The 15,122-nt window shown below is 43.1% G+C and overlaps 2 protein-coding genes across 5 annotated transcripts; both read right to left on the bottom strand.

Annotated features, from left to right (window-relative positions):
• Nucleotides 1–145: 145 nt before the first annotated feature.
• LOC118307283 (ras-related protein Rab-9A) lies at nucleotides 146–5,202 on the bottom strand. 2 transcript variants are annotated; one of them, XM_035629889.1, is made up of 3 exons: nucleotides 5,063–5,202; nucleotides 3,149–3,183; nucleotides 146–2,296 (listed from the first exon to the last, which is right to left on the bottom strand). In XM_035629889.1, the coding sequence occupies exons 2-3, from the start codon at nucleotides 3,152–3,154 to the stop codon at nucleotides 1,658–1,660; spliced, it is 645 nt and encodes a 214-aa protein (XP_035485782.1). In that variant the 5' UTR covers nucleotides 3,155–3,183; nucleotides 5,063–5,202; the 3' UTR covers nucleotides 146–1,657. The 2 variants fall into 2 exon arrangements, with proteins under 2 accessions (XP_035485782.1, XP_035485784.1); XM_035629891.2 differs by having other exon boundaries at nucleotides 146–2,369; nucleotides 5,063–5,201.
• A 199-nt stretch (nucleotides 5,203–5,401) lies between these two features.
• LOC118307230 (transcription elongation factor A N-terminal and central domain-containing protein) lies at nucleotides 5,402–14,576 on the bottom strand. Of its 3 annotated transcripts, XM_035629885.2 has the most exons (3): nucleotides 14,161–14,576; nucleotides 10,298–10,350; nucleotides 5,402–7,403 (listed from the first exon to the last, which is right to left on the bottom strand). In XM_035629885.2, exons 2-3 carry the CDS (start codon nucleotides 10,311–10,313, stop codon nucleotides 6,436–6,438), a joined length of 984 nt encoding a protein of 327 aa, XP_035485778.1. In that variant the 5' UTR covers nucleotides 10,314–10,350; nucleotides 14,161–14,576; the 3' UTR covers nucleotides 5,402–6,435. The 3 variants fall into 3 exon arrangements, with proteins under 3 accessions (XP_035485778.1, XP_035485780.1, XP_035485779.1); XM_035629887.2 differs by lacking the exons at nucleotides 10,298–10,350; nucleotides 14,161–14,576 and adding an exon at nucleotides 9,796–9,997; XM_035629886.2 differs by lacking the exons at nucleotides 10,298–10,350; nucleotides 14,161–14,576 and adding an exon at nucleotides 7,610–9,764.
• Nucleotides 14,577–15,122: the final 546 nt, after the last annotated feature.

The raw sequence follows: 15,122 nt of genomic DNA, 5'->3' as shown, positions 1-15,122 counted from the left end.
ATGGGTTTATTCTTCAAAAATTCTATCAGACATCAAACTAAATTGTAAAAAAAGGTGAAAATTGCTTTTTGAATTCAACCAACATTCCAAAACTCAAAGATATTCAATTTCTATAAATGGCAGAAAGAGGGAAAATCACATGACATTTTACATGCTGAAAACTTTACTGTGATGTTGTAAAAAGCCATCCAACAAATTTTGCCACAAGAGAAAAGTAATTACAGATTTTTAATTGTAACCGTAGTAACTCAAATCCCGGAAAACTCCAAACTGGCAACACAGGTGAAGCCAGGTGAGTTATTTAGCTGCTTACTGCTGCCTCAACAAAATGGACAACGTTTCACGTCTAAATTGAATTACGTGTTGTTTTCCCACAAAAAGTCCCTAGAAACCGCCACATGACGCCGTCTGATTATTTCTGCAGAGGTTTTACATTAAATCAGGATGAGGTTTAATCATTACAGTTGTTAAACCACTGAATACTCACAGCTGCCATCTGGAGGAAGCTCAGAGACGTGTCACAGCCGTCGTCCACCCACACACGTGTTTTCACTTATGCTGCCTGATTAGACCGTTTGACTGACATCCCTGTTATTCTGCCATTTTGCTGCTGCTATCATGGAAACAAGATATCATACTTGTATAAATGATTGTGTGACCCATCATGCTTCCTGTGTAACGTGTTTAGAGCTTAAAAGCCATATTTAACATTGGAATTTGACCCAGTTTTGTCCCTTTAGTTCACAAATGACATTGGAAAATGGAGAAATCAGCTCAAACGGTGTTACAGTGAAACCACAACCAGGGCGTTTATCTCTCAAAACATTTAATACATGGGTACAGCCTTGTGGACAAAGAGGGTTTTGCTCTTCATTGGCTGGTTACTGACTGGGAGTTATTATAGAGGCGATACGAATGAAGATCAATTTTTTATCATGAGAGGAAGCATAGTGATTGATAAATATGGCATCTATTTATGTTTAAAAAAAACTAGAAATGTTTTTCTTATTTAAGGGAATATCAAATATCATTGGCCTCACTTGTACTACAAAAAACAACAACATAATAATACTAGTTGCTCATGTGGTTTAACACAGAAAATCTGAATTATTTTGACAATTTAAATAGCAGAAAGACGGTGGTTCCTAACGATGATTTCATTGACCACATAAACTTTTAGATACCTTCTGTTTGTCAAGAATTGTAGATATATACATACATATGTATATATATATAAATTATTCTAGGAGAATAAGATGGTTCGAAACCTATATTTCAAACTACAGGGGTGTGGGTTTGTTAAGCACCATCAGGGCAAAATCACAATAATTTAGGTAAACAGTTTGTTTTATTGCTGTACTTCCAAATGAGTCCTGCATCTGCTTCCACGGGCAGAAAATAATTGCAGGGCCTCTCATTTATGGTTCAAACTAAAACTTCTGGCAACAGGTCCTACAATCACATTTGGGATATCTCAGATACGATGTGGTGGAAAAACTTTGAGAACTAGTTAATACTTTGGAAGAGACGCTGTTCAACTTTCATCACATATGAAATCTCTCTTTGTAGAACCACAATATACACTCAGACCCAAACAGTATGTGGCAACTGCAGAAGCACCGCCCGAGCTTCTGCTGGGTCACTAGTACCTGTCAGCTCAGCAGCAGATGGGCTTAGAGCGAGTCTCTCTCTCTAAATCCACTGTGTTGGTGTGGATGAGGTCGTCAGCTCTGTCATCCAATGCCAGAATACGCTGTATCGCCTCCTCAAAGGCCGACGCCACATTTGTAGCATCCTTGGCGCTTGTCTCAAAGTATGGGTGTCCGCCATTCTCGCAGCACCACCGCCTCACATCCTCCCCCGACACCTGACGTTCGGAAACATCCAGTTTGTTGCCCAGAACCACAAAGGGGAAGTTGTCGGGGTCCTTCACGTCTGCATAGTAAGTGAACTCCTTCTTCCAGTTGGCCAGGTTGCGGAAACTCTGTCTGTCGTCGATGCTGAAGGTGAGCAGGCAGCAGTCGGAGCCGCGGTAGAAAGGTGTGCGGAGGCTGCGGAAGCGCTCCTGACCTGCTGTATCCCAGATCTGCAGGGTGACGCGGTGCCCGTCCACCTCCAGCTCCTTGTTGAGGAACTCCACGCCGATCGTGTGGAAGAGGTGCGTGTCAAACTTGTTGGTGACGTAGCGGTTCATGAGCGAGGATTTTCCAACGCCGCCGTCGCCCAGCAGGATCACCTTCAGGAAAGTTGACTTGGACATTGTTGGTTGGCTCAGGCCGGTTCTGGTCTTGCTGGTCTGTTCCGAGATGAATGCACGGTTTGTGGACACCAACAATGGAAAAAGGAAGTTCACATTGGGTGCACGAAATCTTTGAAAGCAAACAAAGTAAAACAACAATGTCAACTGTGAACCTTCAAGCTCAGCAAACACAGTCATTCTGGCAGAACATTTAGGTCTTTGAGTATATGAAAGCAACAAAGAGGATATGAAAATTCTTTGCTGTGGTGCCATCCGGTGGCAAAAATGTAAATAAAGCCACTACAACGCCATCATAAACGTAAAATGATTGTTTAGTTGATAGTTGACTATTTTGATAATCGATAACTCATTTTACCAATTTTTCATAAATGCCAAGAAAGTCCTAACTGGGAATTGAGCACCACGTCTTCTGTACCAAAGTCAGTGGTGAAACCCACTAAGCTATACCAGGTGCTGGTAAAGAATAAAGGATTAATCAAAAAATAGTAATAGCTGGTGGACTAATCTATTATGGAAATGCATGCACTATATAACAATATGGAAACCACTAATGAATCTAAGCCATGTTGGGATTTGTTAACATTGTGTGTCATTCTCTCCACAAACTTTTTCTTGTTGTGCTTGAAAACTGCATCTCCGTCAACTTTCACTTGATCACACATAAGTCACTTTTACATTTCCTCACACCGACTGTGGGGAGAACTGACTCAAGTCACTCGACTAGCTAATCCTATTAAACAGCCACTGCCCCCTAATTACACCACGCAATAAACAAACTTCCTACACTGTGCACGTAATGTGTCATGCACGAAATGATCCGTGTGGTGGAGTACATCACATGGACGCTGATCACAGGACCAGTGAGTCAACTCAACAACAGTTTCTTACCGTCATATCTGCACATCGTTCATTTTGACTACAATCTGTAGGATAGAGAGAGAGAGAGACAAACTTAACAAAGCGGCCAAAAGAGTTTACCCACTCACAGTGACTAATGAGGATTTAAGTGTGAATTTAATCCTGTGCCACACACTTTGGCTCATCATTCCACCTCCGTCCCACTTCAGATCTCTCCCAAGTGGGTGGGAAATCTTCGGCAGCAGGTTTTAAATGGAAGCGAGGAGCTTTGCTGCCTGAACAGGATCAGCTCCTCCACCACAGTTCAGATAGTATAAGATGGAGCACCCGTCCATCACTTGACGTCATGGTATCAAGTGCACGTCTGAGATAACCAACACTAGTATCAGTAATTCTTCTGTGTGAAAAAAATTGTTGTATGTTGAAAACACTCAAAATATCTAAAGCCTGCAGGGAGTGAGTTAATAAAATCAACATGCAACTAATTGATCATTTAACTGCATTACTGTCATTACTGCAAAACTACCATAACATACCATAGCATAACATTTGTTGGTTCCAGCTTCAGTGAAGTGAAGTTTTTCTTTGTCTGATAGTAAACTATGTAGATATATATAACTTTCATTTTTCGACTGTTGTTTGGATCAAACAAGCAGTTAAAGATGTCACAATAGTAATGATAATAATTTTGCGGTTTCATATTCTTCACTGAAAATATTTTTTTTTGCCAAATTATAAAAATTTTACTTTACATTGATTTCCAGCACCTAATTTTGAAAAATGTTTCATTCATTCTGCAAATCCATTAACGGCCCAAGATTACTTGTTAATTTACTTTAATTTACATTACTTGTTCAGTTGTTGAGTAAAATTTATGTTTCATCTGTGATGTTCTGTTTGTAAATTATGTACTCGATTGTCTTTTATATGTTCCTGCTTAAAAAACAAAAATAGTCATATGAGTGCAAGTTACAGATATAGTTCCCTAAACAAATGTCCTTCCTCTCCAACTCTCTGTACATTATTTGATAAAGGAGAGTTCGTAGAGTCTGCAGCCAATTAGGACTAAACTGACCAAGATCGGCAGCTTGCTGGGAAAAGTTAGGTTTACTGAAGAGTTAATCTGTGCTGAAGGGCCTATAAGCTGCACTGTCACATGAACAGGCAGCACCGGGGCCAACTACACACATTCAGCCCAAAGGACCGAGACTGGATAAATCACGTCTTTGTCCTGGGACCTTTAAAAACACACTGCAGTGCTGCTCCTGCCACTTTATCTCAGGAGAAACATTCACATTACTTAAAAGTGAATAAGAATAAAAACAGAGTAGTAAACTGAAGCAGGAATGAGAGGACACACACTCACAGTCACACACTCAGGAGTCATGTGCTTCATTCAGCACAAGGAACATCTTTACAGCTTCGTTACATGGTTTGATCCAAACCTACAATATATAATAATTCTGTTTTTTTTGTTTGTTTTGCTGTCTAAATCCAGGACAGAGAGTGTGAGTTGAGTCAGCAGGGTGATGCTGCCCATCAGAGGCAGGTTCATGTGACACCTAAGCTGAGTGTGAGGCACTAGATGTATTATTATAGCTCCAACAACACAGAGGAACTACATTGTAGCATTTTACGCACACTTTGACAGCAAATCCGATCAAAAGTAGTGTTGTAAAGCCCTATAACACACACGTTCAGTGACATGCTCCGCTGCTGAATCCTGCTTCTGTTCATGATAAGCCTGTCAGTATTTTAAGAAGAACACGGAAATAAACGGAGCAGCGAGGAGTTTGACCGACAATGGACGTTTCGCCCATAACGTCGTCGCTGTCCGATAATGGGTTTCACTCACGTCTCCTACTTGACGATGAGAGATTAAAACACAGTGAGACATTTTTTTGTCGATGAAATAAAACGTTTCGCCACCTTTGGAAAACGCACCTGTCAGTACGGTGGACGCTGCCGGGTGAAATGCGCCTCATCCATGCTGGCTGGGTGCAGCCGTCAGCCGGTGGCACTGTGCTCCGGTGGCCCCCGTCGATCTGTGGCCCCACAGAGTCGCTGGTGACGCTCTTATGACCCGGGAGTCGGAGTGTCACGCCTCCTTCACATCATGCGCTCCCCTGCATGCCGTCCACAATGTATTGTGCATTTCATCCGTTCGGGGAAAGAAAATAGGCTCTTTGTCTCCTTTTGCGCACGTGAAACCAAGAACACTTTTCATAAAACATGACCCTTTGTTTTTTAAAAGTGGAACATATTTGAACCCAGATTAAGGTATGTGGGTTAAATTGGGAGCTTTATTGTGAGAGTCCCTCAAAGAAATAAATGAGGGGTCACAAGATGACCCTGGGGTCATCACTTGTGCCCGGGGGCATGACCCCAAAACATCATGGGAAACACAAGGTTAAATGACCTATGTCACTGTTTTATGCAATATCTCTTAACATGGGTTGGGGCATGAAAAGAGATTACTGACTCACATGCTCACAGTTTTCTAAGGTCACATGTCTCATCCACTCCAAATGAATGCAGTGTTTTCTTTCTTTCCCTTTTAAATGAATTTACCCAGCATTCATAGCCCGAATGGCTTACAATAAGTGCAACAGAATCCACCTTCCGCCCCTTATATATCACTAAAATTATACATTAGTGAGGGCAAAGCTTAATGTCAGTGGCTTCACATTGTTCCTACACATCAAATGAGAGAGAGGAGCCAGGAAGAGCAGCTTTAGTGAGCTACCGTTAAGGAAGCTGATGGGCAATTAGAGCGAGTGGAGGATACAGGAAATGATTCTGCGGGAAAAGGAGATGACGAGAGCTGCCTCGTGAAAAGTTGTGGTTTTTCAAGTCTGCAGCTGTAGTTAGGCAGCGACTTAACTCCAGTTGAGCCGAAGGCTTTAAATTCCACATTCTGCCATGCAACAATAAAATAATATGAGCATTAAAAAAAACATTTCAACAGCACTATCATCATATGAAGAAACTAGCTGCTAAACCTTGACCATAATGTTTTCAACTCTTTTAAGATTGTTGTGATTGGTTATAAAAGTGTCCGCCAATATATAAAACATTTAATCTGTGTTGAAAACAGGAAAACCACTAAAATGAGAGTGGTTTCACAAAGTGAAAGAGCTGAAACTATTGTCGACGTTGAACATTTTGGGGGGTTGACCTGTCAGTCCGAAAAATGAAAAACAAAATCAACTTGGGACAGAAGTAAAGTGTGACATTTTTTCTGACATTTATGAACCAAACCATTTTTCAGTGAGAAAATAATCAGCTGATCAACACAATAACAGTGACACTTGAATTTAGAGACAGGCCCAGGCACTGTGGTACCACTGCTGCCCACACCCACTGCAGGTCACAAAGGTCATTGCATCCTCATCAGGGGCACCACGCCTCACCCACGCGGGCAAGAAGAGGGCACCCCTGGACACCTGCGTCACTCTACAGTCCGACCCTCCGCATCTTTTGCAGCAAATCTTCTGCGTCTGCGTCCCTTCCACCGCTTGAGGGAGCTGCCTCTCGCTCACACCGCGAGATGAGAACTCCTCTCTGAGCTGCCGCAGCTCTGCGCCGGCCATCTCCTCTGCCGACATCCGGGCGAAGGCTTCGGGCGACAGGGAGCCGCTCAGCAGGCCCTGACATAGGTGACCATTTTTAGGATTCCTTAAGTTGGCTACCTTGCTCCTCACGCAGGTTTTGTATTTGACTCGACTGGATTTGTGGCGCTCGTGGACGTGATGCTCGATGTCTCCAGCCAGCTGTGTAGCCGCGTCCTGATCAGGTGCGTTGGGGCTGAGGGCGGCGAGGAGCAGCTGGGCACATTTGGCTCTTACAGATGGGAAATCTGAAGATGCGGATGTGTTCTCGGCAGTGGAAGTCAGAGTCCGGAGGTCGTCTTTTTCCGACGTGGACAAAGCTTCTTGCTCTGCAGCGGCCTGCCTGCTACCTGCCTGTGAGGAACCAGAGTGGGAGCCCCCCTGATCGGACACACGTCTGTCCCCCGAGCATTTCCCTCCTCGTGCCTCTTTGGTGTATTGTCTTTTCCACTTGGACAACAAACCCTTAACTGTCTTCTTCACGCCGCCGTCGGAGCAGGTTTTCAGGACCATATAGAGAACTTTGACGATGTCCGTCATCTCCAGCTGCTCTGCTGTGACCTGCGACCTGTCAAGGTCACCGAGGAGGGTCAAGATGTCCCCATAGTGTCTGTCTGCGGTGAACTTCTCCATCTGCCGCACACACTGGATTATTTCTCTGGCATCCATGGTGTCTGGAGAGATGAAACACTTAAGATCACAAATCCAAAAGATAAAGATTCCTAACCTTTATGAAAAGCACCAGTAAACATGTGTAACTTAATGTACAGGCTTTGGCCACTGACTGCAAAAAGCAATGTGCTCATCACATGATCTCCTTTGCAGAATGCACAATGCAACATATGAAAACATTCCTTTCTGTGGGTTTGTGTCGGTTTACCTGAACAGCGTCATGGTTTCCAGCTTCTTCACGCAGCAATCGCCAAAAAACGTCTACAAGGAAGCCGCCATGTTGAATATTTTCCAAACAGTGTCACTACCTGACTCCACCTCTAGATGGTGCTACAGTCTCAGAGACCCACAATGTGACGATGAAGGTGTGGGATTAGTTTACCAGCAGTGGAATTTACACTGACGTGTGACAGCTAGTTTTTTGGGATTTTTGTTTTTGTTGAATTTATTTTGATTGATATGTTATCTTTGTGGGATGGAGGATAAAGCAAAATGTCCAACATGAGCACCATACATGAGAGATTGATCGTGAATCTTATTGTTTCAGGTCCTTGTACTGCCATGTGATGGGTTTAATCTATTATTCCGGATTGATTTTTGTGTATTTTCACAAAATGGATTAATTTCTATGTCGAATCAAAAAAAGGGCTTGACTCATATTCCATATTTCAGGGATTCCAGAACCCAATTAAGAGAAAGTTTCAAGTATCTTCATAGAGTGTCTTTTTTTTTAATATATATGGTTGCTGTACTGATTTGCAGGACCTACAGGGCTGGATGTTTTGGCATCTACAAGCAGAAGCTTGCATTACCGTGCACACAAACAGCCAAAAAGCCACCAGGCAAGAATGCAAGAGTGGAAGGTATCTCACAACAGGCAGAGACAAGCCCCTCAGCTGTTGTGCAATTGCATTGTGCGAAAGAGGAAGATGAATGTTTAGGATAAGGAACGGATTGTGTACCTGCCACAAGAAAATGTTTCTGAGCATCAACACCATGACAGTGGACAGACTAGTCTGGTCTTGTGCTCTCAGAGCCGGTGACATTGTTTGAGTCAATCACATACATTACTGTGACATTGCTGAAGGGTTCAAATGTTTAAAAAAAAATCCATATTATTTGAATGGGAATATTCCAAAGTGATGGTAGAGAATATGGCAACTGACTACATCCGATAACACTGAATAATATAACACTGTGGATACAAATGTGTTTTGTGCAGCACTTTATCCTCAAACAGAAGAGGTTATACAACAGCGAACGTTGTGACACAGCTAATAAGCTACAGTAGCTCTCTCTATTTTGGACACTGCAGCTCTGTCAGCACTGTCCGGGCAGTTCAGGGGGTCAAAGTTCACCAAAGTTGCCACTTCATTGCCACAACAAATTTAATTAGAATTAATTGATTTTGGGCCTTGACTTGAGGTTAGATGACAAAAAAGAACAACCCCTTCCTGTGTTCTTCCCTCAAAAAGTCCAGTCAAAAAAACATTGTCCTGATCATTTTGGTTCAGTGGCCGAAAGGAAATTTCACACATCTACATGTAAAACACACATTGATGGTTTTGTCAACAGAGTTGGCATAGAGAAGTAAAACCTGGCTGATTTTTTTTTACATTAGACTTCAACTGGACTAGAACGTGAGTCAACTTCAGTCAACAGCAGCAACATGTTTGAAAGTACACTCCCATCAAATTACATATTATTTTTCATACGCAGACAGCTCCATGGCATATACGTAAATAGATAGGCAGGCGAGCCATTATGTAACCAGAGATATGACATCACCCTCCTAGACTTATATTGAACACTTTTGAGATTAATGGCCCCACCTGGGGCCAACAGCGGCGGAGGCCCTGAGGGAAACCCGAGGGAAAGACGGTGTCTTTTCGTATAATCGATTCTTGTTCTCAAGTCTTCAAAGAGCACTGTTTAAAAACCCCAAAGCTTCCAGGAGGCTTTGAGTCGCCTTACTGCCCAAGATTGTCAAGAAGTGCACGTCTGTTGGAGGTGTGTGTTTTTCTCTGTTTGCCGTTGTAGTTAAGTGGACTTAGTGGACTGAACCTGTGACCTTCAGACACAGGAGGGTCAACAACCTCAACCCGAGTGTTGCCTTCTACAGCGTGTGTTTGTGTGTGTGTGTGTGTGTGCGTGTGTGTGTGTGTGTGTGTGTGTGTGTGTGTGTGTTGAGATGGGTGCGGTCCAGCTGAGCCTTCAGTGAACATATGTAAGAGACAAAAAAAAAAGAAGAAAAAAGCCCCTCTCTTTTACCGGTCGACAGTTGATACACCACCGACCCCCTGGCTTTTGTTTCTCCAGCCACAAATGACTGGAATTCCCGAAAACACTCACACGGCTCCGCGGATCTTATCAAATAATGGAATGGAATTTTACCAGCACGCCACCGCCGTGATCCACGCTCGCCAAGAGGTGGCGTTGTCTGCACTTCTTCCTTCAGTGTGGAGCTCTATGAGGAAGTGGAGTCCTGCTGTATCACATCCTGCTTTTGTTGTCTCCGCCTCTTGTGCAGACCACACCACACTTGATGGCATGTGCACATGACCAATCTCTCTCTCTCTCTCTCTCTCTCTCTCTCTCTCTCTCACACACACACACACACACACACACACACACACACACACTCAGCCCCGCCCTGAACTTGAGGAGGTGGCAGGCTTTCTTGTTAAACTGATCAGTTTCTTCATGGGCAGACATTCATGACAACATGGTTCCTGCAAGCCCCCCCCTCCCACTACCCATACACAAACACACACACACACACACACACACTGTTACAGTGCATGAATGAGTGTGTGCACGAGACACGACACAACAGAATAGAAGGTTTTTTTGAAAAGCATAGCTAAATTGTGTGATTCAGAGGAAAAATACTCACCTTGTGTTTGTGTCATTCTTGTTCTGTCAGTGCAATATTCCACCGATCACGGACTGTACACAAATTATAAGGAAGGAGGAGTTAGAAAAGGTGAAAGGTTACAGTGTCTAAGTTTTTCTGACGTGTACGATTTTTGGGAAGGGAATATAATGTTCCAAATTGTTTATTTCAGAATGAATACACAAAATGAATCACATATTTAAACATGGTGCTTCGAGCGTGCACAATGGGTCATACAGTAGACGTGTACTTAGTAATATGCTGCGGACAGCAATGTTGTCTCTGGTTTCAGGGATTTATTTTTCCCAGTACAATGAATGTCATGCTTACATTTCCTCCTTGACTTTCTTCTGGCGCGGAAAATTTGCGAATAGTTTCACTTCGTATAGCAAACACACATTGGTGGCTGTTGTTAAAGTTATTTGTTCCATAAATATATCTAAGTTTGGATTCCATTACATGATCAGGGGGAGTGGCAGTGAGATTGTATTGTACATTACAACCAAGTAACGTTAATTCTGCCTTTTTACGCATTGGAGTTCATAATGGCGGCAAAAACACCCACGTGACCAATTATTCAGGGCTGTGGTTTTCATGCTGTGAGAGCAGAATCCACGTCTATTTCGTATCTGTGCTTGATTGAGTACTTGGGGGGGGTTGAGTGCCCCCCCGCACACACACTCTCACTAACCCACTCATCATGACCTTGAGGGTGATCACAGATGACTAGAGTGGACAGAATGTTTTTCTTTGTTTCCTCTCCTTTTCTGCCACGGTCTTCTTTCTGTTTTGTTTTTTACTGAAACTCTGTTTCTTGAGGGATCATACACAAGACACGGTTTCACGGTCTCTGGCTTGTATACTTGTAGCCACTCATGCAGGAAATGAGGCTCTTCCGAACATGTAACCACGAAAAACTATTGACTGTTTTGTGTCATAACCTTATCCTTTGCTCATAAAGTTCCTCTCAAAAGCCAGAAACAATAAGGAAGTAACCGCTTGTTGGTGGTTCGCCCTCTACAACAAAGTGAACGACAGAATCACAAGACACAGGGACACTTTTGTTTCTGTGGTGCAATTTATGTTGATTCGTCAATGCAATTTTCATTCAAAACTATTCTGGGAAATATGATGCATCACTTCTCTTTGCAAGAGTTTTGAAAGCCTTTTAAAGTCATTTGATTGAGTTGTTTTATCGTCAAATAACTTGATTTTAATTCTATTCCAACACACATGACTTTTCAATGATCCACATTGATTCATCACATTTCTTTTCCCATGAACCCCCCCTCTCTCTCCCTCTCTCCCACACACATGCTCTGCCTCATGGGAAATCCTGCACCAACGGGACCCGGGTTACAAATAACCACATCTTCCCACGTCCGTCGCAGTTGTGCAGCATCTTCTGGACGAACAGTTGTGTGAGTGTGAGAGACACATATTCAACATTTTCACTGACTTAATCATCTCTGTCATTTGTCTATAATCATATGCCTAAACCAACCCTCAGCCATGTGGTGGATCAATCACAGCATTTCTTCTCATGACTCTGGCGGAATCCACAATTATTATCCATAGAGGACGTGCAAAGTCATACATAACTTCCCTTGTTCCTGTTCCTCCTGTGTGTACACACACTGTTAAACATCTACCTGCGTGACCGTAGTTCAAACAGGTGTGATCCAGCTCATTGACGATAAGAGCTGAACTTGCTTTTGCCAAGAACTGTGTCATTTTGAAAAACAGAAGGACTACACATCTCCTCTAACTCTGAAATGAGGCAGAAGCAGAATATCATACATTTTTTTGTGGGAGATAAACTCTGGTATAAATTCTTCTAAAGCCAAATTCCTCCGATGCTTCAGTTGCTGTTTATCTTGAGGAAGTCCCCTCGCATGAGAAAATTAATAATCTGCTTTGCATTATTAAGTTGTGGTGGGAGAATACAGACAAGGAACGTGTCTCTTCTTTGTACAATGCATCTATCAGAGTTATGTAAAAGTATAGTTTTTTTACCGGACAGTACAGAGTCAACATGTACTGTCCTTTTCAAATTTTTAGCCCTACCGCCCCACTTGAATCTGAATTCCAGATATCCCGAAGTTTAGATTAACGGCTCTGCAGTGTTTGTGGACAGGACACTTCTTAACTCTGTTCACCTTTGATTCCTCTCTCCTGTCCTCTCCTGAGAGCAGCCAACTGAGAGCAGGAATGATCCGCCTCACTCTTTCTGTCTTGAGTAATCAATAGAGGAGCGAACACACACACACACACACACACACACACACACAGTCCAATTTGAACTTCGAGATGAGAAATGAAAGCAATCACACTAACAGTTCTTTGCTCGGAACAAAATGACTCAATAGAATCTTGTGAAAATTAAGACAAATTCTATGTACCATGATCTACCATGATGCACCATTAAGCATTTACAAGGAATATATTGAGGGAAAAAGCAGAGTTTGGGCATAACTGAATGAAATCAAACCCAAAAGTGGAGTAAATGTTTCCAGTGGAGAGGTCAAGCAAGCTGCCCAAACATGCTTAGTATACCCTGGACATCGCACACATGTGATGACTGACCGTCTGCCGATGCTCTCTACATTTTGGCAAATAACCTCTGACCTGCGAATCACATGGAATCTGTGGTGTGACACTCGAGGGATTGGTCACTGGATCTTGGCTGCAGCCAAAAACTCTATTAGGAGGATGAAAGCTGAGCTTTCAATGAAGTTGCTGTGATGAAACACTAATACACACACACACACACAACACACACGCACACACACTCTGAGTGGGGACATCTGAAGGGGTCATGCTCTTTTCATTCCCCTTTGCTTTGAAACGAAGTCTTTTGTTACTCGGCTGATCTGAGGTAAACCACAGCGTCTCACTTCCTTTCTAGACAACATGTGGTGCTTGTTTCAAGGGGAACTTTAAAGTTAAAAAACAAAAAAAATTATAATATGAACCTCATTGTGTTGGTTCACAGCTTAGAAGAAGTAACACCAAACAGGAAGATGGGGAGTGGTCGTGTAGCCCCGCACTGAGCTATGATAGCTTATTGGACTTGCATCGGATGGAAACAGCTGCGACCTGTACAAATGTTTGTATGTGTTTGGGGAACTTTCTTAAAAACGAGACCTAGTAAATGATATGTGCACTGAAAACAAATGATATAACTTCATAAAATGTGCAAGAAAATATGTTACAATAAAACAGTGACTCTCTCAGGGGTATCCTTGCACAGTAAATGGAGAAAGCAACAAAACTTGGTTCTGTCATGTCACCAAACTTCCTTTCAAGTGTCATAGGCAAAGATAGATGTTCTCTTTAAAAGTCAGCAAAAAAACCTGATGGGTTCACACCAACAGGGAAAAAGGAAATCACCTGCTGAGAACTTGTACGTAAATGACCATTTTAGGCCATTTTGTTTCTTTTGTTTGAACATACCAAAAGTGCAGAGACTCTTGGGTTAATTGTGTGCAGTCTGCTATGAACAGTTGGTGAAACACAGCAGCTGGTGTGGCCAGGAGTGGAAGAGGAGAAATGTTTTCTCCACTCAGTGCAAAGGTTTGCAATCTCGCTCTGGCTGCTTCAACCGAGTTACATAAGAGTGAACATGTGAAAGAAAAAAATGGCAGGAGACTGGAAAAAAATGAGAGGAAAGTTAGAGGAGAGAGAGAGAGAGAGAAAAAAAGGGGGTGAGGGCATCAGATGATGTCATGCATTTCATAGTAAGAGAAAGGGATAAAGTCAGCAGAGCAAACTTTCTCCTTGCTCTCATTCTTTTTAGTCAGCACGAAATACTGAGGCGCTGAGCGACGGGCCTCGAATTTCAGTAGATGTGGCGAACTGACCTTATTTGGCATCATAGGGAAGAAAAAGGGAATGAAGGAGGCGGCCAGGGCCAAAATTCCACATCAGGTTTTTATCAAAGCAAGACTGATGTTGAGTCAGCAGCAGCAGCAGCAACAGCAGCCTTTCAAGCTCGGTCTGTCTGCTACGAAAGCTGAATGACAATAGCTGGTCAGCCATCTTGAGGCCTGAGGTCTTTCCTTCAGGTAAACAAAGCTCTAGGTTTCTGGCACGCTGATGGCTTGATGCTGAGCTGTATTCTTGTTTAACGGTCAGGTTGCAAAGAAATAATGACCTTGTGGAATCGTGAGTGATTGGAAAAAGAAAAACATGGATCCAAACTCATCTGAGGAGCCCGTGTGGACATGTGGAATTTGTCTGTCACCGGCTCAGTGCGGAGACCTCAGAGCACAAAACTGTTCACTTTGACACATTCAGCTGCTCACATCTGACAAAACAACCAACAGGAAACAGAACAGACACCTCCTTGTCTGCTGCGCGCTCGCCGTTTTCAGAAATAGCCGCCCCCGCTGTTATCAGGCCTGGGTCACACTTCCTACGTTTCTGCTGTACTTGAATTCACGCGGGGGATTGTGAGTGAGGACTGGAGGTACGGCAGCTCCCCCCCGATACACCACCCCCAGCTTCCTTGCTATGTGAGAAGCAGGAAGTCAGTGCTCCCACTTCCTCCTCAGCAAGAGCAAATGCAGAAGTGGAGATGGTTCAGGCGGGAGAGAGGTGGCTCTCGGTTCTCTCTCCGAGCCTCTTAACCGTCCCTGTTATCAGCAGTCACAGATAAAGGGTCATTCTACAATGTGATACATCCTTTTTATTCAAATAAACATATGAGCCTCATATGAAGCCACTCTGTAATATCCTTCTTCTTTGGTGAACAAATACTTTTTCCTGAGGGTTGCCGTGTTGTTGGGGCACAATTCTACCTTTCAAATTCATAATTTAATTC

The sequence above is a fragment of the Scophthalmus maximus genome, chromosome 1 (genome assembly GCF_022379125.1).
Source record: "Scophthalmus maximus strain ysfricsl-2021 chromosome 1, ASM2237912v1, whole genome shotgun sequence".
Lineage (NCBI taxonomy): Eukaryota > Metazoa > Chordata > Actinopteri > Pleuronectiformes > Scophthalmidae > Scophthalmus > Scophthalmus maximus.
This window is presented reverse-complemented; position numbering and strand designations above follow the sequence as displayed.